Genomic DNA, 27408 nt, shown 5'->3' on the forward strand with positions numbered 1-27408 from the left:
TAAAATTTAAAAAATTTAGTTAAAAAGACTAAAATCAGAGTTTTTTAAAGTTGAATGACTAAATTGTATCTTAGTTTGAAAAATGGACTAAACCCAAAATTATTCCAAAATATAGAAACTAAAAACATATTTAATCCAAAAAAGTTTCCATCAGTATCATCTCTATTATACATCTTTTTCTATACTTATATATACAAATATGATAAAAATCACAACTACCAAAATAAAAGGATGCCTATAGTTATAATTTTCATCGCATTATAAGTTTGAAAATACTTTCCAATAAAAATATAAACCGTATTTTATGAATAATAAAAAAATTCTTCTATATACATATCTAAATTATTATTGATTATATCAGTTACATAGCTTTCATGAAAATACTTTGGATGAGTAATGATAGGGTAAATAAATATTTTTTATACACAAAATCTGAACTAAAATATTAGTTTTTAAGAAACATATAATTATAATTAAAAAAATATATTTTGATACAAATAAATTTTTTACATTCATTTAATATTATTTCTTTTACTTTTTATTTTTTTATTTTTTAAAAAAATATAAAATCTTATATTTTAATTTTTATGACTATTTTATTCTTGTGATTAAATGTATCATTGTAATATTACTTTATTTTATGTTATAAATTTTAAGTTCATGAGTGTTAAATATCGGTCAAAAGCGATTTGTTTTATTTTATTTTATAAACGATTAAAGACTAATAGTTGTATAACGATGAGATATAAAAAAAAAAGTTGAAAGGGTTAGAATTGTGTTTTTATTAGTATAAAAAATTCACATATATAATAAATATATAAATTATTCATTAACAAAATTTTAAAATATAATAATACACACACACACACATATATATATATATATATATATATATATATATATTAATAAAATTCAATTGTAGTGTTTATCAGAAACACGTTCGAAATTATTTAAGCACAAAATATTAAAAAATTCGGCTTAAGTTAGCCTAAGAAAATTGCTTTTAATTTTTTTGTTACATTATAGTTTTATTACAATATATTTAATTAAGTATATTTTCTTATTAAAAAAATATAGGCATATTAAAATTCATTATTTTAGTATATCAAAAGATGAGCATATAAAAAATTATCTCATATCACTCTTTGATAACTAATTTATTGATTTTCAAATTTACATTTTAAATTTTAAATAACAATAAACCCCAAAGTTGGTGCAAAACCCTAATTATACAACACACTCCTTCACCCTCTTCTCTATTCTCTCCACCGCCCACTTCAAATCTTTTGGCTTCTTCTCTCCTTTTTTTCTTCTGACGTGATTACCATTGTCATCTCTTTTCTTCTGTGACGGTAGAGAACACAAAATGGTGAAGAAGAGCAAAAGTAAGAAAACCCTAATCCCTGTTCTTTGATTCCAGTAGTGTGCAATGATTTAATTGGTTTTTTTTATTATTGTGGTGAAACTGTTGCGTTGCAGAGAGTAAGAGTAAGAGGGTTTCGTTGAAGAAGAAGTACAAGGTGATCCGGAAGGTGAAGGAGCACAACAAAAAAAAGGCGAAGGAAGCTAAGAAGCTTCGGCTGAGTGGGAGAAAGAAGGTTGAGAAGGATCCTGGTATTCCCAACGATTGGCCCTTTAAGGAACAGGAACTCAAAGCCCTTGAAGCTCGAAGAGCCAAGGCCATTGAGGAATTGGAGCAAAAGAAAGCTGAACGCAAGGAGAGGGTAATTGCTTTATCTTTATTAAACTCCACATTTCGTGCAATTTTTTTATTATCGATTATGATTTGTTATGTTACATCATAAGTTAAATAAATATATAAACCTTGTTCTTGTAGAAAGTGATTCATGGACAGTTGGGTTTTGATTGTTCCTAGTGAAAAAAACGTAGGAATGATTGGTGGTGTAATGTAATAGGAAGAAAGAGATAGATGATAATGAGGGTGTTTTGATTGTTGGTACATTAAAGTGTTTTTTGCATTATGATATCAGTGCTGATTGATGTCTACTTCAAACTGGGGTGGGAAAGAGAAGACTGCTACGAAGAGATGAGTCATTTGTGATTTCTGTTTCTCTTGCGGTTAGGAACTTACTATTCATTACTTGTTTCAGGCTCGTAAAAGGAAGTTGGGCTTGCTAGAGGAGGAAGGTGATACGTTGCCAGAGGATTCTAAAAGAAATAGTAATGATTTTGGTACCACCGTGAAGACCAGAGGTGTGTATTTATTTGTAATTTCCTGACAGTTTGGTTGAAGTATCAAGTGTTTACAATTGTTTTTTTTTTTGGTTTTTTTTATTCCATAGATAGCTCAGATAGAGCCTTTTACAAGGATCTTGTTAAGGTCATTGAAGCCTCTGATGTCTTACTGGAGGTCCTTGATGCCCGGGATCCTCTGGGGACTCGCTGTCCTGAGATAGAAAACATGGTGATGAAATCGGGGCCTGATAAACGTCTCGTGTTGCTTTTAAATAAAATTGGTAGTTTACTGATCACATGTCATTTTGTCTCTTTTCTCCATTTTGGAATATTTATTTTTGCACTGGCTAATCATTTGATCCTTATAATAGATCTTGTGCCCAAAGAAGCTTTAGAAAAGTGGCTCAAGTACCTTAGAGAAGAATTACCTACTGTGGCCTTCAAGTGTAGCACACAACAACAAAGATCAAACTTGGGGTGGGTATCTTCTAAGAAAGCCAAATCAAGTGATATTTTGCAACTAAGTGATTGTCTTGGAGCTGATACTCTACTCAAATTGTTGAAGAATTACTCAAGAAGTCATGAGGTAACAGATTTAGTGATGATGACTGTTTGTAAAATTGCAATTTCATAATGAAAGTTTTTTGATGAATTAGTTGTTTATGAATCATTTGACAGTTACAAATTTGGTTCCTGTGTTGTGCTTCCCTCTATGGAATTATTATCTGATATATGATTGAGAAACCTTCATGTTTTCTCTGCTTTTGTCCTTTGATTTTAGATCATTCATTTTTTTGTTGTTTTGCTTCCTTGTCTTGACAGATCAAAAAGTCAATCACTGTGGGTTTGATTGGCTTGCCCAATGTGGGTAAGAGTAGCCTTATTAATAGTTTAAAAAGGTGTCATGTTGTCAATGTTGGCTCTACTCCGGGGTTAACAAGATCAATGCAAGAGGTTCAATTGGACAAAAATGTTAAGTTGCTAGATTGCCCTGGTGTTGTTATGTTGAAGTCTCAAGAAAATGATGCTTCCATTGCCTTAAAAAATTGCAAGAGGATTGAGAAGTTAGAGGATCCAATTAGCCCAGGTATACTAAGTCATTTCCCTCCTTATTATCTGGTTATTCTGGTGTTTATTTTGCATTAATTTATTTCGAAATGAATAGTAGAAGATTTATAGGAATTTTACATGAAAAAATAGTAAAAGAAAATGAGCTTGTGACATTGAAGAAATACTAATCAATTTTACAACAGTTTGTAGATTTTGCTATTTTTTGGTGCATTTGGTTTGACTAGTGGCTGCATATATAAGGGTCGCACTATGTCCTTAAACATGTTATGTTTTGTCTGTTTTTTAAACAGAAGTGCTATTGGCCCATTGTACATTTTTTATTTAATATTTGGTTGTGTAAATTTCTTATCCTCCATTCATCCATTTTCTCTAATAGAATGACTTTCAGTTATAAATTCAATTATTTGAAATACTTTCAAACTTTCATTTACTTTTGTGTTAACAATGATAGTGTGAATGAGGGTAGTCCTTGGGCGCTGTATATAATATGGTTTTGTGTGGTTTGATCTACCAGAGTCAGGATGTCGGTGATAAAAGCACCCTTTCATTAAATGTTGTAACCTTATCGTAGTTATAAAATAGAGTTCTGTTATGTTTTAAAAATGCAACTGATAGGTGGTGTAGTGAATTCTATGGTTGTTTTATATTTTGTTTAGATATAAATTATTGTTTGATTTAGTAATGAGAATTCTTATTTCCTAAACGCTTAGAAGTTTTGCATGATACAATTATTTTATTTATGGAAAATCCTGATTTAAGCTGTACTTACTCTTGTTTAGTAAATTGAAAGACTCATTCCTTTTCTTTTTAACTTGGACAACGCAGTGAAGGAAATTCTAAAGCTCTGTACGCCCGAGCAGCTTGTAACTCTGTACAAGATTCCCAGTTTCAATGTAGGTGATGTTGACGACTTTCTGCGGAAGGTAGCTACAGTTAGGGGCAAACTCAAAAAGGGTGGAATAGTTGACGTTGCTGCTGCTGCAAGAATCATTCTTCATGATTGGAACGAGGGTACGGATACATGGAATTTCTTAAATTATGATCAGAGAACTGATTACTTTTCTGAGTTGAAGTTAAAATTGAGGAAGAACTAAACAAAGAAATTTATCTTTCTGTTTGTATATTTCAGGTAAAATTCAGTATTATACCATGCCCCCAAATAGGGATCAAGGTGAACCTTCAGAGACGAAGATAGTTTCTGAATTTGCAAAAGAGTTTAACGTTGATGAAGTCTACAACATTGAATCTTCATATATTGGGAGCCTTAAATCTGTTGATGACTTCAATGCTGTTGAAGTTCCTTCAAGTCACCCGCTCAATCTTACTGAAATGATGGAGGTTTGTTTCTTGAATTGAAACCGTTTAGACTTAGGAGAAGATGCCTAGGGAGTTGGCTATTGTTGATATGAATTGTGTGCGGGAAATTTTAGTGTTTTCACTCTTACTAATTAAAGCATTATCTTCTCTTGTAGGATGAGACACAAACCAAGTCAGCTGACCAAGGCGAAGGTCCCGGAAATGTGGCCGAGGTGGATGAATCCATGGAAGATGATGATGGTGGGAAGAACAAGGATAACAGTGCTGCAAGTAGGCAAAATGAAAAATTATATGCAGCCGACGGTATGCTTAATACAAAACTGAGGCGTGCAGAGAAGAAGAAAAGAAAAAAGGCTAAGAAAGCTTCATCCTCTTCGGATCCCATGGATGGTGATTACAATTTCAAAACTGATTACTTCCAAAAGGGAGCCTCAATGGATTCTGAAGACAGCCAGAGTGAGGATGATGAACCAGTCAACTCTGAAGTGCCTATGTCTGCTATCCAAATGGATGAATGATGAATAAGCCAGCATATTCATTATTTAAAGATATGATACAAGGTTTTTGTCTTTTCTGATGTATCTGCAAGAACTGTATAATTTGAGTTGTGTTATGAATTTTGATCTTTGTAAGAGTTTATATAAACCATAATTAAATTATATGCAATTTTAAGACAAGTTGTTACAATACTAGTCTTCACACAATTATTATCCGTCAAATTTCTATAATAATCTCCTCCAAAAATTTAATAATGATACAACTCTTAAAATACACTAAATTAAGAGTTAATTTTGTTTTTCAATGATTATAAACTTCATTAGAAATAGATATGAAATTCATATTCCATCAAACATCGAGTCATGGATTTTAACTATTATATGAAATGAAAATCCAAGACCATTTAACGTGAAAAGAAAGGAAAATGGTGTTAAATAAATGTAAATTTTTGATACCTTATGTAAGCAATTTGTTATAATAAGGAATGGCTGAAGAGACAAACAGATTCACTTAATCAAAACCTAAAATCTCTTTTATTTGTTCTGCTCTCATTTTATTTTTGTCTTTCCTATTTAATATACTCCTACTTTCACTCAATGGAATCAACATCAATAATATACATAAGAATTAAACAAACTAATTTCAGATTAAGGAAACTAATCGTGTTTTCAGAAGATAAAAAAATGAGTAAGGGTGATTGCGAAAAAAAGAGAGAGGAGAGAAATTAACTTTACTACTACAAGTTATTGTAACCTCTATTAATAAACCTCATTAAAACACAAGTTATTATAATCTCTACTAATAAAACCCAGTTAAAACACAGTTTATATCCTGCATTGATAAATTATAAATGGTATATATACTTTAGTAATTAACTTGGATTAAAAAAAAATATATTAAAAAAATTGAAAGAGAAATATGTTTTTTGTTATTCATTTTATATTTTTGTTATCAACTAATTAAACCTATACATTGCAAATTGTTTTGCCGATGTATTAACATTTTCATCAACTGATCAAATATATGAAATTAACACAGAAATTTAATTTCTGACAATTCGTAAAGTACGATTATAATTAATAACTCAAAAAGTAATTATAATTACTTTATGGAAATAAACCAGAGTTGCAAATAGGCAAATAACTCAATTTTAATAAATCAATACTAGATGTAAAATAATGAAACAAATTAAAAATGATTGATTGAATTAGGTTTTAGGATTTTGATCGGCTAACAATACCGAAATTATTTTGTCTTAGTGTCTAACTTTGCATGACTTTAAGCCCAATCTTCTTCAACGTTGCATAAGTTGTTTTAACCATCTTGGTCAGGTTCAATCCTGTCTAACTTTGAGGATTACTCTCTATATCACTCAACATTGCTCCCTGCACCATCATATTTTTTAAAAATTCTAAAATTATCCTTTATATTTTAAAAAATCTTACACTTCTATTTTTTTTTTCAACAGTCCACATCCGTTTAAGAACAAAATTCTTCAACATATATGTCATATCTATTCAAGGTTTATGTTTTTTTTATAGTTTTTAGTTTATTAATTTATAAAATTTTAAATTAATATATAAATATTATTTAAATTTGTTTTACAATTATACATAAATTAGTTTTATTTTATTTAATGAAATAATTATTATTAATTTAATTAAATTATATTATTTTTTAATTAATTATATTAATCGGATATGTCACATCCGTTCAAGTTTTTTTTTTAGTTTTTAGTTTATTAAAACATTATATTTTAAATTAATTTATAGAGTATTTAATTTTTTTTCTTTTTTATAATATATTACGTAATTATATATAAATTAATTTTATTTTATTTACTGAAATAATTATTATTAATTTAATTTAATTATATTCTTTTTAATGATGACGAAGGAGAAGTGGGAGTTGTGTTGCATGAGTCCAATAAGTGTGTAGGTAAAGTTGGTGGTCAATGTGAAGGTCATAGTGCAACAAAAGAGATGTGTGATTGTGTTGGTGAATTGGAAGGTCACCCTCTGATATAGGAAGAGTTCCATGAGGGTGAAGAAGATGGTGGTGTTGAAGTTGAAGGTCATGGTGACGTACAATAAAAGCTGCACGAGGGTGAAGAAGATGGTGATGATGTTGGAGGTGAAGGTGAAGATGATGGTGACGTACAAGAAGAAGTTCATGAGGGTGAAAAAGGTCATGGTGATGGTGACATAGACCAAGAGTTGCATGTGTGTGAAGGATTTGTGGAGGAGGAAGTTCATCTTTGTAGTTGGAGTTCATCTAGTGACCAAGGTGGTCTACATGAAAATAGTTAGTGCTTGGAGGGGTTAGATGATGTGAGTGTTGAATGTGATATAGATGGTGATATAAATGCATAATGGTTTGCTAATGTGGAAGTAGAAGTAGAAAGTCTCTCACATGAATTTAATGGACAATGTTTTAATGACAGTTCACACAACAACTTTGATGATGATGAGAGAGGTTTGTCAAATGAGGAGTGGAAATATGAGAAATTAGCTAATGCAAAAAATAATGATGAAAAGGTTGATGACAATGAGGGTTATGAGATGTTTGCTACCTTTTTTTATGCCAAAACGTATGGTAGACTTTACATGGGAAGTTAAGACATATTTTGCTGAAAAACAAGATATATTAGAAGCTATCAAAGGGTATGCTTTGAAAAATGGGAGGAATATAAAATTTGTAAAAAATGATAAAACAAGATTGAGGCTGAAGTGCATGGGTGCAAAAGGAAAATGCCCATGGACCATATATTATGCTTATATGGAGGTTGTGAAATCATGGCAGCTGAGAACTATAAAAGACAAGCATATCTGCAGCAGAGAGTTCAACCTGAAATTACTTGATGCCAAGTGGTTGAGCGAAAAGTTGGAGAAAACAATAAGAGAAAATCCTAAAGTGAAGGGTGTAGATATTCGTGAAAAAGTTCAAAGAAAGTGGAACATTGATATATCTAGGTGTATGACTTATAGAGCCAAAGCTATTACTTTTGATCACATTGATGGATCCTTTAAGGAATAATATAAGAGGATATATGATTATGTCCATGAGTTGCTGGCAAGAAATCCAGGATCAACAGTTAAGGTACATGTTGGGGATAATGAGGGTGATGTAATTTTCAACAGACTTTACTCTTGTCTTAAGGCATGCAAAAACAATTTTGGGTCTTGTAGGCCAATAATTGGATTAGATGGAGCTTTTTTGAAAGGGAAGTATGGAGGTGAGTTTAACGACTATTGGACGAGATGCCAATGACTAGATGTTGCCTATTGCTTATGCTGTGGTCGAAGTGGAAAACAAGGATTCATGGAGATAGTTTCTGGACTTATTGATTAATGACCTTGATTGTCCAGAAGTATGTTCATCAATAACTTATATGTCAGACCAACAAAAGGTAATAGTGATCTTTAAATTGGTATTTTCCTACATTGATTCATTACTTATAAGTGCTGTTAACTGCTCTTTATTATTTTAAAACCAAAAGACCTACTTTCAACTATACAAGAACTACTTCCTAGAATTGACCAGAGATTCTGTGTCAGGCACTTGTATGCCAACTTTAGGAAGAAATATCCTAGTAAAAACCTGAAGCATCTATTGTGGAGGACATCTACAGCCACACACCCACAAACATGGGAGATTGAGATGAGAAACATTAAAGATGTCAATGAAGAGGCATTCAAGCATTTGATAGCCATCCCCCAAGGTTTATCTTCATAATTTAACTCCATATATTGTATTTCTTTATTCTTAACATTTGTAGTTATTGTTAACTCCATATTTTACGTCATATACTGTAGATATTAGTCAAGGTCTAGATTCACTACAACACCTAAATATGACACCTTGGTGAACAACATGAGCGAGGCATTCAACAGTGTTCTGGTTCATACCAGGAGTAAACCAATCATTACCATGTTGGAGGACATTAAGGTTTACACCATGCAAAGATAGGCAAGAAACAAGTCTAACATATAGTCCTTTCTAAGATCAATTTGTCTTCCAGACAAAATTTCGAAAGGAATCACAATTAACCAAACACTGGATTCCTAGGTAAAGCCCATTTATTACTTCTGAATTGTGTTGAATTATTTTATTGGTTTCTAAATGTTGTTGTTGTACTTTGTTGACAGCTGGTCAACCAATAAACTATTTGAAGTGAGGCATGTGTCCCATAATGGAGACAAGTTTGTCGTCAACATAGACGAGTTGTCATGCACATGCAAGAGATGAAGCATCACTAGAATTCCATGTTGTCACTCCCTAATCATAATTAAGTTTCTGAGTATGGAAGGAGAGCGGTTCATTCTGTCTTGCTTTATGAAGTCCACCTATGAAGAAATATACGCATCAATTATACACCCCATTAACAACAACAACATGTGGGAGATAACACTATATCCAGATGTCATGCCTCCTAGGAAAAAATATTGCTAAGAAAACCTAAAAACTAGAACAATGGGAGATAAGAAAGGATGATTCTTAACTCTACAAAGGTGGTTTGCACAAAAGATGTGGGGTATGTATGGACCTTGGCCACAACAAAAGTCGTTGTCCCAAAACAACCCAAGAAGGCACCCGACAGGTCACCCAAGAAGCTACCCAAGAAAGCATCCAACAGGCCACTTAAGAAGCTACTCCATCATCACAACCACTCATCCCATCATCACAATTTTTTGAACTATCCATGACCATGAACCTCAACCGTAGAAGGCTGTAGGAATGATCATAACAATTTTTGGATGTTTTTATGTAATACTTAATTTTTACAAAAGAATGTTTCTGCTTTGAATGTGTACACTTGGCTATTATGTGTTGTTTCAATGTTACAATGTGTTGTTTCAAAACAATGGTCTTTGAATGTGTTGTTTCAATTTGACAAAACAATGTTGTTATTTAATGGTTATTATATAATAGTTAAATCAAATATTGTTGTTATATCAAATATTGTTATCAAATGACATATTGTTATATGAGAAAGGAGTTTCACTGGTCATAGTAGTATTAGCAAGCAATGTCAGTGAAGATGAGAAATACACAACCAAGGTTTTTTACTTTGAATCCTCTTCATTGCTTGTTCCAAATTGTTGAGGATTTTGTCAATGAGGGTATTATTGCGCATGTGAAGGAAGTTTCTGTTATTGTTGAATGGTATCAATGGTAGTACTTTGTGAACTCTTGCAACTACCTCAATTTAAAAGATGAAAACACTGTATTGCAGTGTTTGTAAGTGAAATAAATAACCTTTCCTCAATGACCCTTTTAAAATTTTTTGCACGAACTAGGTTTTACTTCTTTGTCAACCACGTTTATTGATCAATACCATATTTAGTAAAATTACTTTACCATATTCACTGTAATTACTTTATTTATTATTTTACCATAACATAGTTCTAATCCTATTTCAATCAGTGACCACGTCCCATGTTTCCTAACAAATTCATTGTCTGGACATATATTAAATACAACAAAGGTTTATTCATTCATTCACAAAAAGTCATTTCAACATACATCCAGTGCATCCTAATAAAATGAAAAAATGAAAATTACTGCTACATTATGGATTTGTCATCCATATTGAAATTACAATTACATTAAGGACCCAATTGAGAAAATAAATAAGTAGAAGTCTTATTTGAGATTTTGATCCAAAAATAGAACCTACCAAATCATTAAACCAAAAACAATCAATTATTTTATTCTTCATCAATATATCTATTTTTTTAAAAACAAAGTTTAAGACTAAAAAATAATTTATCAAAATCTAATAAAAAATCGAGAAAGTAATTACTAAAGAAAAATGTATGGTAATTAAAAACTCATTATAGGATATAACTTTTCCTTTTAGTGCATAAAAAATAATACTATACAAAATACTCATGAGATAAAAAAAGTATTATGAAACTAATATTTTATCATCAAATGAGGCAAAAGAGATATATTTTTTCTTTAAAGTGAATCAGAACAGATGAGACAAAAGTATAAATAATGAGTTTGTATTTAATTTTATTTTTTCTTAAAAATAAATAAATAAGAATGAGAGATAATAAATACAGTTGGTAAATAACTCAAAAGATAATAAAAGGAAAAATAAGACATATCTTAATAAATATTTTCATGCTACTTAATTTTATATTTTATTATTTATTAACATTAAATACTGTACTTTATAATAAAATAAAAAAAATAGTTAATTTAATTTTCATTATACACTATATAATATAAAAGGTTTAATCATTTCGGACATCCCTATTTCTATATAATCGTCTCAATTAGGTCCTCGTATTGTAAATGTTCTCAATTAGGTTCTTTATTGTGAAAACTTGAATCAATTTAGACCTCGCCGTTAGTTCCATACTAACACCGTTAAAGGAGGTGACACGTGTCAGTTCATAGTTTTTTTGAATTTTCTAATTATTTTTAATTATTTTTTATTTTTTTAAAAATAAAATTAAAAAAATGCCATGTGTCAAACTTATATTGTGTCACGTGGCAATGACATTGTGACATGACACTGAGTGCCACGTGTCATTGTCAGGCCACGTGTCATTGCAATAGTCTCAATTTGGTCCCTGTATCTTTATTGTGTCTCAATTTGATTCTTTATTTTTATTTTGTCTCAATTTACTCTTAATTTTAAAAATTAAACAATTTTTCCCTCTTCAAATTTAAACAAAATTTAACAAATATTTTTATTAAAATTGATATTTTTATTAAATATTTTTAACAAGATTAAGTTTAATTATATTTATATTTACCTAATCATATAAATGTTAATTATGTTATTTAAATATACTTATAAGGGTTTAAAAAAAACAGTGACATAACATGGTGACGTGAATTTTCCAAATGATTTAGCTCATTGAACAAATTATTAATGCGAAATTTCACTCTTTTTTATTTAAATAAAAAATTGCAGAAAGTTTTCGTATAATTAAAGGTAGGTTCTTCTTTCATGATTTTCCATGGAAACTTTCACTATGAAAATTCAGACCAGCATATATTATGTCACTCTTTTTTTTAAACCCTTATAATTAAACTTAATCTTATTAAAAATATTTAATAAAACTATCAATTTTAATAAAAATATTTGTTAATATTTATATACAATTTAAATTTTGTTTGAATTTGAGGATGGACAAAATTGCTTAATTTTTAAAATTAAGACTAAATTGAAACAAAATAAAAATACAAGATCAAATTGAGACACAATAAAAATACAGGGACCAAATTGAGATTATTGCAATGACACGTGGCCTGACAATGATACGTGGCACTCTAGTGCCATGTCACACTGTCATTGCCACGTGGCACAATATAAGTTTGACACGTGTGGCATTTTTTTAATTTAATTTTTTTTAAAAATAAAAAATAAATAAAAATAAAAATAATAATAAAATAATTCAAAAATTCAAAAAAACCATGAACTGACACGTGTCACCTCCTTTAACAGTGTTAGTACGGAACTAACGGCGATGTCTAACTTGATTCAATTTTTCACAATAAGGGACCTAATTGAAAGCATTTACAATACAAGGACCTATTTGAGATGATTTTACATAAATAGGAATGTCCGAAATGATTAAACCAAAATAAAAAAATTAAAACTTATACTACATAGAATTTAAAAAAAATTTAAATCCAGTCGAGGTGGAATGGTTAGAGAGACGAAGACATTGTTGACTGAGAAGTTGTCTGTGTTTTTTGTTGAAAAGATGGAAAGTGGGATAAGAAAAGGATGAAAATTGGTGCTATTTCTTCTTCTGCTCCTCTCAAACTATTCTCCGTTTCACAATAACAATGTTCATTCATTATCACGCTCGCACGCCGCCATGGTTAACCATTCAACCAACTAAACTTATAATAAATATCTCATTTATTCTGCTCTCACTTTTTACTTTCATGTCTTCCCTGTACCAACACTCAATGGCCTCAAAATCAATACTAAACACAAAAGAATCACTAAGAGAATTAAACCAATTAAGCTTAGAGTAAAGCAATTGTATTTAGGACTTTTTCATATTCCACCCAATCCTTTCGTAGGATCACTCCAACAGAGAAATGGCACGTCATTCACTGCGATTCACTGCAACTCCAAGACAAATGAAGATTTGTAGAGAGAAGATTTCAAATAAGCGGTTAATGGTTGGATAAACTTAAATTATGGTGTTTTTGTAATCATATTGATTTTGTTTTGAGTTTTTTTTTTTTTATTCTTGTTACTAGTTTTAGTTTTATATATTTAGTTCTTGTTATTATTTTTAATTCTACATGTTTGGATTCTGTTAATTTTTTTTATTATCTCTAGTTCTATGGCTATTTAAGGCCCGTAACATTTATCATTAAAATACACAAAATTACATAATACAATTATACAGTGTATGTCGTGTTTATAAAGTGGCATCAAAGTTTTATGTTCTGAGTGTTTAAGTGAGAGAAAAAATAAACAGAAAATGAAGTGTTGGAGAATGGGAGAGAGTGAGAGATATGACAAATCTAGTAAAGAGTATGTCCCTTTTACACTTGTTAAAGAAAATCAATTATGATAATTAGAATCTATATATGAAAGTGTTCCTTGGGTCTTAAGACGTGTTAGGACATAGGATGTTTGGGAATATAAGGGTATAATTGGAAAATGGGATTAGGATAGAAGGTAAATGAATTGTATAAATAGATTGAGAGGATAGTTAGAAGAAGGTTTTTTGAGTACTTTGTTTGTTGACAGGTTATGACCTATGGAGAGGGTTAAGCCTCTGAATTCTTTCTGTACAAACACTCTTACTGGAAATAATATTCATTTTTCTCTCTTTCTTCTGTCTTTTCGGTGAGTGAGAGAGTCTTCGATTAGGTTCCCAATTCAGGAACCTATCAATTGGTCCGACCTGCCAGATTACCCAAATGGAGGGGAGACGTTCGTTCGCATTGCAGTAGGAGAGACGAAGGCGAACACGGTGTTTTTGCGTCATGAGACGGGAGCGTTAAGGCAGAATCATGAGGCGATGCGCCAAGACATCCAAGCCATCTTGAAAATATTGGGGGATCGCGGCCAGCGCCAAGACTGGAGCCAATCCTCAGTAAACGAGAACGAGGGGGGACCCGACGGAGAAAGAGGAAGAAGGGACGAAGGGAATCAAGATGGGTCGGCGAATTGGAGGAAACACGTAGAGTTGTCGGCATACGAAGGGGGCAAACCACTGATTTGGATTAGTAGGGCAAAGAAGTTCTTTGAAGTGCAGAACGTTGAAAAAGAGGAGAAATTACAATTGGCTTTCATTAGTATGGAAGGGTACACAATGTATTGGTACCGCTTTTGGAGAGAGAAGATCAAGAACCATTCTTGGGATGGATTATAGAGGGCATTGGTGATACGATTCAGAGAAGGAGGCCGGGGGTCCGTTTACGAGACGTTATCTGCCATCAAACAGGTGGGCGCGGTGAGCAATTACGTGAGAGATTTTGAAGTACTCGTGGGACAGACGACGAGGATCCCGGAAGAGCAACTTTTGGGATATTTCATGGCGGGTCTTCAAGAGGAAGTGAGTGATCACGTGAGGCCCCATGATCCCCAGGACCTTATGGTAGCAATGCGGGTTGCGCGTGACGTTGAGACACTGTGCAACCATTCGAAGATCGGCGACGGACAGACGACTAGGAATCTGGATTCTTGGGGAGGCATGACGAAAGTAGTGTCGGGGAGTGAACACAATCGCGAGATTCAGGGCTGAGGGGGGATCACTGAAAGCACGCGGTCCGTGAAGAAAGAGGCGACCCAAGGAGGCAGCACCACAAGAACCACGAAGGACGGGAAGGAGAGGAATACTCGCAACCTACCGTATTCGAAGTTCGTAAAAAGGAGAGAAGAAGGAAGATGCTTTCGGTGCGGTAGGCCTTTCATCCACGACCATCGATGCCCGGAGAAGGGATTACGAATGCTAATATTGTCGAAGCAGAAGAGGAAGGAAGCGTGGCTGAACCAAAACCCAAGCCGCCTGACTTGAATTGAGGGCATAATCAGGGGGTTCCCTTCAAATGGTAACCCGATGAGGAAAGACCAAGTTTTCCGAATTTTTTTTTCCGATTCCAACCTTGAGAACAAGGTTGTTCTGAGGGGGGTGGGTGTAATGTTAGGATATAGGGTGTTTGGGGATATAAGGGTATAACTGGAAAATGGGATTAGGACAGGAGGTAAATGAATTGTATAAATAGATTGAGTGGATAGTTAGAAGGGGTTTTTTTGAGTACTTTGTTTGTTGACAGGTTATGACCTGTGGAGAGGGTTAAACCTCTGAATTCTTTTTGTACAAATACTCTTACTGGAAATAATATTCACTTTTCTCTCTTTCTTGTGTCTTCTCGGTGAGTGAGAGAGTCTTCGATTAGGTTCCCATTTCAGGAACCTATCATGACGTGTGTGATGTAGAGAATGAGTACAAATAACTAGTGAAGAATGAAGAGCAGACAATTGCCTAAATTGCTTCATTAAGAAAGATGCGAGCACTACTGTAGTCGAGGGAAACGATAGCGATTATTTTCGGCTATAGGTAGCAGTTTCGCAACCGAGGCATATACAAGCGAGGCAAAAAGAGATAAAGTTTTTGCCTCATTTGTGAATCGAGACAAAAAGGAGTAAGACTTTGCCTCGATTCACAGATAACCGAAGCAGTACAATTTTTCCTTTTTATATTATTTTTTTTCTCGAAGGACTTTTTACCTTGGTTACTACTGAATCGAGGCGGTATCTCCCCAATACAAATTCCCTTGATTTAAAGTAAATTCCCATTATAGATATCATTATTTAAGGTGAACGTTCATGTTCTCAACTATTCTACAATCAGATTGATTGAATTAAAATAAAAGCAATAGTTTGAATTGTATGAAAAAAAGTATGCAAATGATCATTACTAACTATTTCATTTTAGAAGAAAAGAACTATATAACATTAAAAAAAAAACTACTTCAACATGAATTTTGCCGAAATCAGATCCCTTCAAAATGAACATTGGATATGCTTCAAAAAATCATTAAAAACTTCAATATTTTATTTAAAACACCAAAAGTACTTGTTTCTTATAATATTTAGTAAGTTGAATAAAAGAAAATGTTCAACCTCCACGAACCAAGCATAACAGAATGTCCCCAAATACCTATAGCGATGAAGAAATGCTTCCAAACCCAAGGCCTATGACAAAATACATGCCAACTCTCGAGCTCATTAGCTTTCCATCCCAAAACCTTTGACAGGATTTTGGCAAAAAGAGTCGTTTCTGAGACTCCAGCCTTGATTAATCATTTTTATACGGAAGCAATTTTTTTCACTCCTCACAAGCATGACAATAAATTGTTAATGCCAGCACACGAAAAAAAAATAACTCTTTGAAACGAACATATTGATTTATATGTAATTTTAAACTTTCTTTATTCGACCACATTGTAAAAATGAAGAACATCTATTTGAAATATAAAAATATAACTTCTTACTAAAAACATGAATAATTATTATAAAATAAAATATTTGAACAGACCGACAATTGAAGACCGAGAACTGATCAACATGAGAGTCGAAGGACGAGAACTGAAAGCCGAAAGACGCAAAAGCCAAACATGACTAACAGCCGAAGGCCGAGTGACGCGAAGACCAAACATGGTTGAGGGCTGAAGGTCGAGATCTGAAAGCTGAGAGACGCGAAAGTTAAACGCGGTCATGAACTGAAAAACGAGAACCAAAATTCGTGAGGTGCGAAAGCCAACCATGGTTGAGAGTTGATTGCAAGAATTGAGCAAACTGATAGGCAAAGGCCGAGAGACGCGAAGGCCAAACATGGCTAAGATCCGTTTAGGCCAAACAAAGTCAATGTAGGTAGAAGCCAAATAACGCAAGTACCATCGAGGCCAATGAAGGCTAAAAAATGGAGAGGCCGATTAAAGGTTTAAAGCTAGAGAGGCCAAATATGACGGTATACCGAGGAGGAGGAACACAAGCAAAAGTTGGAGAGGACAAACAAAGACGAGATAGAACACAACCAAAAGTTGAAGATGCCGAACAAAGGCTGAAAGTTGGAAAGGCCAAACAAGGCAGAACATCGAACACGATCAAAAGCTGGAGAGGCCAAACATGGCCAAAGAATGAAGATGGCTAAAAGTTGGAGAAACCTTTCAGAAGGGTGCATAACGTGTGTACAACAAATCAAGAGGGGGGTGAATTGGTTTCTTATCACAAATTGTTCTTTTAATAAATTTTTTTATGAAAATAAAATTCCTTTAAACAATTTAAAGAGTAAGGAAGAGAGAAAATTGCACAGGTAATTTTTATACTGGTTCGGGATCACAGAGATCCTACGCCCAGTTGTTACTCTCAATAGAGAATTAACGCTTCACTAGCACAAACCAACAAAATGTTACAATAACAAAGAAAATAAAACAGTTTAAGGTTAGAACACCTCTCTTGTTACCCCAAGATGAAACTCATATCCTCTGTAACCCACAAGGGGTGAACACCTCCTTTGAATCTTCACAAAGGATGAACACTTCCTTTGAATGCTTCGCGAAGGATGACACGTTTTCAACTCAACAACATCAACAACACTCAATCACACTCCCTGTGAAAGTTCTAGCTCTATGCAAAATGCAACAACACTCAATCACACTCCTTGTGAAAGTTCTCACTCTATGCCAACACACCCAGTTCTCAAAGCATATGCACAAGGGTTCAAAAAACCCAGAACACTTATAACCGCACTCTATAGATAAGAATTTTGAAAATACACTTCACTTGTATGTTTCGTATTTTAGAATAAGAGTCTCAATCCAATTTATAAAGATCTCACTCAAGGATACCTCCAAAAATATGTTGTAAGGTTTTTAACGTGTAATAATTGATTATCCTAATATGGTAATCGATTATGCATCATTGAATGTATAAAAACAAGTCTTCATGAAGATCTTCCTGCAATAAGAGCACTTGAGACTTGACTTAGAGATATTGGCAAAACTTCTTTTCTTCAGCTTTATGCTAACAAAATCGAACAAAGGTTGAAAGCTGGAGAGTCCAAACAAGGCTGAAAACTGAAAACGATTAAAAGTTGGATAGGTTAAACAAAGGATGAAATCTGGAGCGGTCAAACAAGGCCTAAGATCGAACACGACCAAAAGCTGGAGTGGCCGAAAGAAGGCTAAAAGCTGGAGAGGCCAAACATCGCCGAAGGTCGAATATGACCAAAGTTGGAGGGACCAAACAAAGGCTAAAAGTCGGAGAGGCCAAAGAAGGCCGAAGGCTAAACATAACCAAAAGTTGGAGAGGCCAAACAAGGTTGAGGACCGCCGAGTAAGCTTTTTTGCACTAACATTAGCACGACCATCTCACTAGAGCAATTTGTTGTGGTCATCATCTTACTTCTTTGGGGCATCACAAAACTCCTTCTGCATAGTTTATACCTCAGTCCCATGGTGGACGCCAATTGTACTCACGGAGCCGAGTATATCCTGTGAAGATTAACTTCACAGACTTCCTTAATCTTTCCTGCATAAACTATTCTTCCTTCCCCCTCTCGGTACTCGTCCTGCCATAACTGAGTGAAGGTGTACCTAAAAATGTTCAAATTAGTCGGGTGCGTCAGATAGAAGTTAATGATGTAATAATGAACGTAAATTATTTACCTTGATGGATGTATTATTTATAGGATAATTACGATGTTTGCGGGTCCTCATCTATAGAGACCAAGTTGGGCCTAGTGACCCATTTACCTCATAATCCAGTTCTTTATATTAAAATATGTGAAGATGAAGACTCATGACTAGGTAGAAACAATCCGACTGATGGCCAAATAGAAACAGGTCGATTTGTAACTGGATAGAAATAGGTCAACTTATAATTAAACATAAATGGACTGACTTATGATCGGATAAAAATAAATTAATATGTGATTGAATATAATAGACTAACTTGTGACCTAATAAAAAAGGTCAATTTATTATCAGGTAGAATAAATCGATTACTGAACAAGTAATTTAGTTGTAATAATAAACTTGTACAATATAATACTAATGTGTTGAGATTGTTGATAAGGGGAGCACTGGTTTAGCTAAACCTTACAATCTCAGAACTTCTGGTTTTTTATGATGACAACACATTATTAATAACAACATGTGTTGTTGTGTGTTTATATATGCTACATGTTCATTACTTTCATGTTTATGATTACTTGAGAACATGTTTGTGTTGATTCTGTCAAAGTATGCAAATTCACTGTGTTCTACATAAGATATTATCTGTGATTGCATAACATATGATTTAGAAAAGAAAAACCACATGCACTTTTGTTGAACTTATATTGTGTGGAAAAACAACAGTTTTAAGTCGACTTCATTATGAAGCAAGTCGATTAAAACTCTTGGCTTCATAAATTTTTTCAAACAGTGCTGTGAGTATTTTTGCAAAGAAATATTTTCAAAACTGCATTGAAGTGTTACAAAGTTGACTCTATGCGCAAGCTACTCGACTTAGTTAATTATGTTTTGAATTTCTGTTAATGCTTGTGATGTCTAACGACTATATTTTATATCTTTGACCAAACATTAATTGTTAGTCAATTGCATTAAATGCATAATCAATTAAGTTGGTCTGATTGCTATTAACTGTTATAATTGTCTTACTATAGTCGACTCTATTACTAGCATAGTCGACTTAAGGAGCGTCAATTTTGTGAAAAACTATATATAGACGCAAATTTGATTTTTACAAAGACTTTTGTGATTTTAACGAGTTGATTGATTCTTTTCAAATTTGCAGAACGTGCTAAAGCTCCAAGAACTCATCAAGAAGACCGAGGTGTTCATTCTTTGGTGGTTTCTTGCAGAGCAAGAATTTGTGCTCAAAGACAGATTGATCATACTGCATATTAAGGTGTTTGAAACGTGATCGACTTCTTCTCTCAATCTTGTGAAGATTGTGGCTGCCTTGTTGTGACTACAGGAAGAGAACATGAGACGTTCTAGACTTTGAGGATTGTTCAAAGTATGGGACATCTTGCTGCTGTCTTTGTTTTATATATGCCTATATTTTGGTTAGAGGATTAGAAATGTGTTTTATATTTTGACGTGGAGGTCCCTATAGAAACCTTATTGTAAAAACTCTGATCATTATAGTGCATTTGCTTCCGGGTACAGGAAGACACTAAATGTAGGCAGTTTGGCATAACCAGTATAAAAACATGGATTTGAATTCTCTATCCCTACACTTTTACTTTCAAGTCGGTTTTACTTTTCACGTAGTCAACTATTTTCGCTGCACTTAGAATATCTTTTTCCTTGCGATTTAAAAAACTTTTCAAAGTTCATTCTTTTACGAGATAGATTTTGAAAAAACTCTGATTTTTGTGTTCCACCAATTCATTCCCTCTTGGTGTTGAAACTAAGTCATTCTATTTTCAATACCTCACTTTAAAAAAAATCTTCTAAATATCAAATTTTAGACTTATATATGTAATTTTAAACTTTTATTTTATTCAACCGCATTGTAAAAATAAAGAATTTGAAATGTAAAAGTATAACTTATTACTGAAACAAACTAATAATTATTGTAGAAATAGACAATAGCCACGTAAGTTCGTTTCCTTAAAATGTGTGCCATTGTCATATTTTTCTTTTAACTGTATCTGCGAAACTCTAACACGATGGCACATGAGAATCTTTATTTCATAGTATTTTTTGTTTTATTAATATTCATTTTATTTCTCAGTAATTTTAATGATCGTTGAAGTAAAAACTTAGCAAAGCAACATCTTCTCGTGTAAAGAATGTGGTTACGAGCTTTTTGATTTCATTGTCAAAACACCTGTCTAAAAAAAAGGTAAAAAATGTTTTAATGATCTTTTATTATAATTTCCATTCATAACATTTACAGAAACAAGAAGATTAACATTTTTTAAATTGAGTAAAAATAAAAAATTCTCATAAATATTAATTTGTAAATAAATAAGAGTAAAACATTCTTAAAATTATTCAGGTTAAAGACAAACTCTCACATGAAAGACCAAATCAGGGTAAACTGATAGTGCAGTGAGTGGGGAAAGAAAATGGACCAAGTATAAATTGAAATCATGGTTAAAAGGATCAATCCTTAAATGTCTTGAAGTTTTGGCTCTTTAACAGGTAATGATAACAGTAATCATGGGGTTGTTCATTCTCCAAATATCTTTGCTTATGCAATTTAAATAATCTAAAAAATGTATAAATGAATTTCATCCTCCCCAATAGGTAATCTATATGAAAATGAATTAGTAATAATTAATATATATTAAAACAAAATTTAAACTATCATGAATACGTTTGAGATTTTCAAGACTAATAAATGTTTTCCCTGTTACGAATTCACATGACTTCCTAAGCGTAATAAAATATTAAATAATTGTTTCACTTCATTGGCGAGTAAATTTCACAATAAATGGTACCCTCTTCCGTAAATCTTTTGTCATTATGTAACAGTTCCTTCTGATGAATAAATCCACTGGCATGCTTATCTGGCACTCCATCGTCCACATGATTGTTACACTGTTCAAGGAAAACACACGCATCTCTTTCAATAAATAGACCCTTTTACACCGATTTAGGTTTATAAAAGTACCAGAGGAGAGTGAAGTAAGTGAACATACCTTTTCTTTTCTTTCATCTTCGTGTAACTATTATCTATTTTTTCCATCGCATGCATATCTATCTTTTTATGATGTTTTTTTAAGGATGTTCTTTTAATTAGCTCTTGTAATTTCAGGAGCTATGGCTGGAGTGAGGGAACAAGATCAGTACATGCCAATTGCAAATGTGTTAAGGATCATGCGAAAGATCTTACCAGCGCATGCAAAGATCTCCGATGAAGCTAAGGAGACCATCCAAGAATGTGTGTCGGAGTACATTAGTTTCATCACTGCTGAAGCTAATGACCGATGTCAGCGCGAACAACGTAAGACTGTAACTGCTGAAGATGTTCTGTGGGCTATGGGAAAACTTGGTTTTGATGACTATGCTCAGTCTCTTTCCATTTACCTGAATCGTTATCGCCAAAGTGAAGGAGACCGTATGTCTGTGAGACGTGCTCCTACTTGTGTTCCTCCAATGGAGATGAACCCACCTTATCAACCTTATCCTCCTCATGGTTTTGGAATGTTTGACTATGAGCCATCACACTCCATAGCTTCTTCTTCAAGATCAGGTGGATTTGTTCCAAACATTGATCCTTATCTTAATCCAAAACCTAATGATGATTTTGATCCTTTTGCCAACCCAAAACCTGCTGATGATAATAATAATATGTGAATGTGTTTCTGCATGCAGCTGCATTCACAAGATCAATGGTCCTGCTATGAAACTACTACATGCAGAGTGACGTCATAATGATGCAAGTGTTTTAGTGTTTTGTTTTCTCTTGTACTGTGTTTTCAGTTCGAGACAGTGTCTCATAGTCTATGTTTAATGTTTTTCTTTTATGTTTAAAGAAGTTTGTGTTCACTGTAGTATCTTACTACACTGTGTTGAACACTTTTGTATTTCTGCACTACTAAATCATAAATAAAGAAGGTATGTCTTCAAAGATAAATCTTATGATACCATTTTATTTAGTTATAAAAAAAAATGGACTGCACAACCTAAAATTTTTATTACTTTATAATTTATTATAAATGTTTTCAAGATATTATATATATTTTATTAAAATTAATTATGTTCATTGTATTTTTTTTTATGTCAATGTTGTAATTTATTAAGTATTTTTGTATAATTTTATATTTTAGAATGGCAAACCCAAGGAAATAATTAACTTTGATATGTAATAATAAAAGGTTCCAGTTTAGTTTTATAGTACATAATAATGCGAATTTTGTGAGTATTTCACATTCTAATGATTCATATGAAGCAAGAAAAGCTATTTCTATACAGATATTTTGATATAAAAATATATGAAATCATATACTCAATCAATGAAAATGATTTAAAATTTGTAAATTATGATTATTTAGTTGTTTATAATTAACTGCATATTAACTTGGCTCTTCAACACAATTAAATTTATTTTACTTCATTTTATATATATATTTAAAAGAAATAACATCAGACAATTTTTTTAAAAAATAATACATGTTATTAGGTTTATAATTTGTTAAAAATAAAAAAGTAGTACACATTATACAATATCTCTCATAATAACATTTAGTTGTATTAACAATTGATCAATGTGGGTTCCCCTTATTATTATTTTTAATTTTAAAGTTTAAGTGAAACAAATAATTTATAATGAATTTAATTCTTTTAAGAATTTTTTTATATTATTAATGAATACAATTTATACTTTCCATGAATAATAAATTATTGTCATTAATAAAATATACTAAATGAACTTTAAATATTTATTGAGAGGGAATTAATAATTTTATTAAATCATATTAATTATGTACATGTTGGTCCATACAAACAATGAAATCGACATGGTCCAAGGAAGTTCACCCCTAACAACAATCCAAAAAACTCATAAGGAAAATACACAAAACGTTAAAAGGTTAACTGTTCTCTCACTATTTATACTTTCAATGTTTATTCTTTATACTTTCAATATTTATTCATGGTTAAAAAGGATAGATCCTTTTAACCATGATTTTATATTTACACTTGCACTATTTTTTTTCACTAATTTTACTCTCAATTTATCATGATTTCGTCTTTCATTATCCACCTTTAAATAATTTTAGAAAGTTTTAGGCTTATTTATGAGATTTTTTTTACTCAATATAAAAAATGTTAATTTTCATGTTTATGTAAATGGTATGAATGGAAATTATAATAAAAGATCACTAAAACATTTTTTTACCTTTTTTAGATAGGTGTTTTGACAATGAAACTAAATAGCTCATAACCACAATCTTTATAGGAGAAGATGTTGTTTTGTTAAGTTTTTACTTAAATGATCATTGACTTTACTCAGAAATAGAATGAATATTAATAAAATAAAAATAAAGATTCTAATATGCCCTCGTGTTAGAGTTTCGCAGATACAGTTGAAAGGAAAAATGACAATGGCACACATCTTAAGAAATGGAACTTACGTGGCTATTGTCTATTTCTATAGTAATTATTAGTTTTTTTATAATAAAAGTTAAATTTTTATATTTTATTTTAACATGATATATATTTTATTTCTCACTTATTCATTCATTATTTATTTATTATTATACTGATCTACTCTAAATCCATAAGAACATAACATATATAGCTTTAAAATATTGTTAAGAAGTCTATGTCAGCATATTATTGCCCCCACATAATATTAATTGAATTTAAAATTTTTTGATATAGATTTTTTTATAACATTTTGGTACAATATATTTATTATTTTTTTATTTAGTTTAAAGTATGTCAACAATAATAAATAAATAAGAAACCAGTAAAAAACAAAATATTTTTATTATGTTAAAATATTATAAAAAAAATCTGTTAAAATATTTATTTTTTCTATTGCATCATTATAAGTTTTAAATTTGATTTTTGTATGATATTTTTATTTTTTTTGGTTAAAAGTGGGGTAACACAGTAGTATGAAAATAATTTTTTTAAATTAATTATTTCAAACAAATTATGTAATCAAACTTAACCATAATGTTAAAAGTATCTATTATATGTTAATTATTATGTGATATAAAAAGTTTATTTTTACATTTTAATACCTAAATTAAGGAATGAAAAAATCAAGACATTTTATATCGGTTATATAGAAACTGGATGTAAAACATACTTTTTAGGTTGATTATTGGACTGACTTACTAAAAATGTCTCATTTCTTAAATTAATTTTTTTTAATCAATTCAAAACCTGTGATGTAATAAATAATTTTCAACCCTTTAATTTGAACTACAAATAATTATAATAAAACAAACTATATAATGTTAAAAAATTGTACAAATCTGTACATTCCTTTTAACATTATAAACCACTCAAACATTGAAAAAATGGATTTTCACGCGCCGCTTTACGCTTGACGGGAAATGCAATGTGAACACATACCACTCTTCGTCTCTTTTTCTATTTTCATCTTTTTTGTTTAACTTGCACCGTATTATATTAATTTTTTTAACATACTGCCATTAAAATTATTAAAAAATAAAATATAAAATTTAACTGTGGTTTTCAACCCGAAAAGTAGTAAGAGTTTTTAAACTCATAAATAAATCTCTAGGAAAATAGATTATTTTTTGTAGTGAAACACTAACAAAATTGTATCAATTACATGTTTCGAAACTGCATGTATATAAACCTATTAACTATGGTAGATATTTAAAATAAGCTACAGAAATCTTCATAAATTACAAATTTATTAAGACACACAATGTTTAATAGGTGATTACGAGATGTTAATTTGATCCTAAATGACTGTTTTATTTTATCTTTTATATTTATTTTTAACTTTGTTGAGTTTATATTCTTTTAAAAATAATTAATATGACTTATTATTTAGAAGAAAACTTATGGAAGAGGGGATTGCGTTTCAAATTTTCTTTTTTTAAGAAATTAATGAAGTGTTGTGGAGAATAAAATTTTTATCTAGTTTTTTTTTTTAAATGTTGTGATTGTCGGACTTCATAAATATATTTAAATATTTGATTAAACTTCATAAATACTATTTATGAAAAATATATTAAATAAGGTGTTAAACAAATATCTGAACAAGTTTTCTCTAGATTGTTATGATATTATGTAACAATAAATATATATTATAAATGTAGAATTATTTATTGTTCGATCTTTATTTAAATGTAATTTTGATAATCTTTACTCTATCCATCAATATCATTTCTCTAATTTTTTTTAAAGAGAAACATTGAATCCCTCAATTTTAATAAATATATTAGTTTTACAAATTATTTATTTATTTATTTTAATTTAATTGAATGGTAGACTTAACATATACATTTTAGCTTATTATAAAAATAGTTTAATTAATTAAAAGGCAAGAAAAAACAATCCCATCAAAATTGAATTTTAATTTGAAGAACCATTTAAAAAATTTTAGGAATCTCAGGATGAAAAATGTCATTAGGATGACATTGTATGCGATGATTTTTAGAAGAAAATATGTTTTCATAAAACTGGACATCTCTTGAAATGAAAATGTGTTGAGTATGAATATCAAGCTGTCTATAACTCTTACAATAAGAGGGTATCCTATTAAAATAGCAGTAGGACTACACTTATAAAATCCTGTAAACAGAATAATATGAAATTTTATCAAACAAAATTTCATAAGGAGATTATTCCCTAAAATAGAAATAGGAATACGATTCATAATGAAAATATTAGTCTTAACACAATCACCCCAATATATAAGAGTAACATTTGATTGAAACATCAAGGAAAAAACAATATATTAAAAATATGAAGATGTTGGTTTTCAATTATAATATTTTGATGAGGTCTTTCAACATAAGAACATTGACCCTGCAAAACACAGTGATTTGGTTCCATGACCAAACGAAACTGATAAGTAGTGATTAAAAGAGTTATAGTTATAAGATTGAACCAAAAGGTAGGAATGTAAAGAACATTAGGAAGAAAAATATCCTAGTTGAATTTAATACTAATACCTTAAACTTTTACTTATTAACGTCTAACGTCTATGAGCCCTACTTGTGAGAGAGTAAGAGAGAGTGACAGATAATAGAACAAAAACGAGAGTATTCTTATTCATGCAAAGTAGATATATAATCATATCTGATACAAAGTAAGGGTAACTGTATTTTATAGTTAAAGTACATTAAAACAGTTTAGCTTTTACAACTAACATTCCTCTTTAAAACTAAACTGCTCAGAGACTTAACCCCAAGAGATTCTCTCAGACTTTCAAACCTACTTTGCCTCAACTCCTTGGTAAAAACATCTGCAATTTGCTCATCACTGGTGCAGTGTACCAACTCTAACTTTCCTTTACTAACTTGGTCTCTTAGATAGTGAAACTTAGTCTCTATATGCTTGCTCCTACCATGAGAGACTGGATTCTTGGAAAAGTTGATAGCTGACTTCTTGTCTATCATCAAAGGTGTTGGCTTATTATACTCAATCTTCAGTTCACACAGGATAGCCTCTAGCCATGCACATTGGCAGGCGGTTTCTGCTGCAGATACATATTCTGCTTCACACGACGCAAAACGACAATATTTTGTTTCTTCGAGCACCATGATATGGAGGCACCCATCCACTTAAACAGATATCCAAACGTGCTTTTTCTGACCACCTGATCACCGCATCACATCATGCCTCCAAGACACCACATGTATTGTCTGA

The 27408-nt window shown here is 31.4% G+C and overlaps 2 protein-coding genes across 2 annotated transcripts; both read left to right on the plus strand.

Moving 5' to 3' along the window:
- The first annotated feature begins 1216 nt into the window (after positions 1-1216).
- Positions 1217-5271, plus strand: LOC106769656 (guanine nucleotide-binding protein-like NSN1). Its single transcript, XM_014655365.2, has 9 exons — positions 1217-1385; positions 1480-1724; positions 2112-2214; positions 2304-2477; positions 2568-2782; positions 3019-3283; positions 4093-4278; positions 4397-4605; positions 4740-5271. The coding sequence occupies exons 1-9, from the start codon at positions 1367-1369 to the stop codon at positions 5100-5102; spliced, it is 1779 nt and encodes a 592-aa protein (XP_014510851.1). The 5' UTR covers positions 1217-1366; the 3' UTR covers positions 5103-5271.
- A 16389-nt stretch (positions 5272-21660) lies between these two features.
- LOC106770185 (nuclear transcription factor Y subunit B-9-like) lies at positions 21661-22634 on the plus strand. The gene is made up of 2 exons (XM_014656008.2): positions 21661-21729; positions 21860-22634. Exon 2 carries the CDS (start codon positions 21865-21867, stop codon positions 22399-22401), a length of 537 nt encoding a protein of 178 aa, XP_014511494.1. The 5' UTR covers positions 21661-21729; positions 21860-21864; the 3' UTR covers positions 22402-22634.
- Positions 22635-27408: the final 4774 nt, after the last annotated feature.

Source organism: Vigna radiata, chromosome 8, assembly GCF_000741045.1.
Source record: "Vigna radiata var. radiata cultivar VC1973A chromosome 8, Vradiata_ver6, whole genome shotgun sequence".
NCBI classification, from domain to species: Eukaryota; Viridiplantae; Streptophyta; class Magnoliopsida; order Fabales; family Fabaceae; genus Vigna; species Vigna radiata.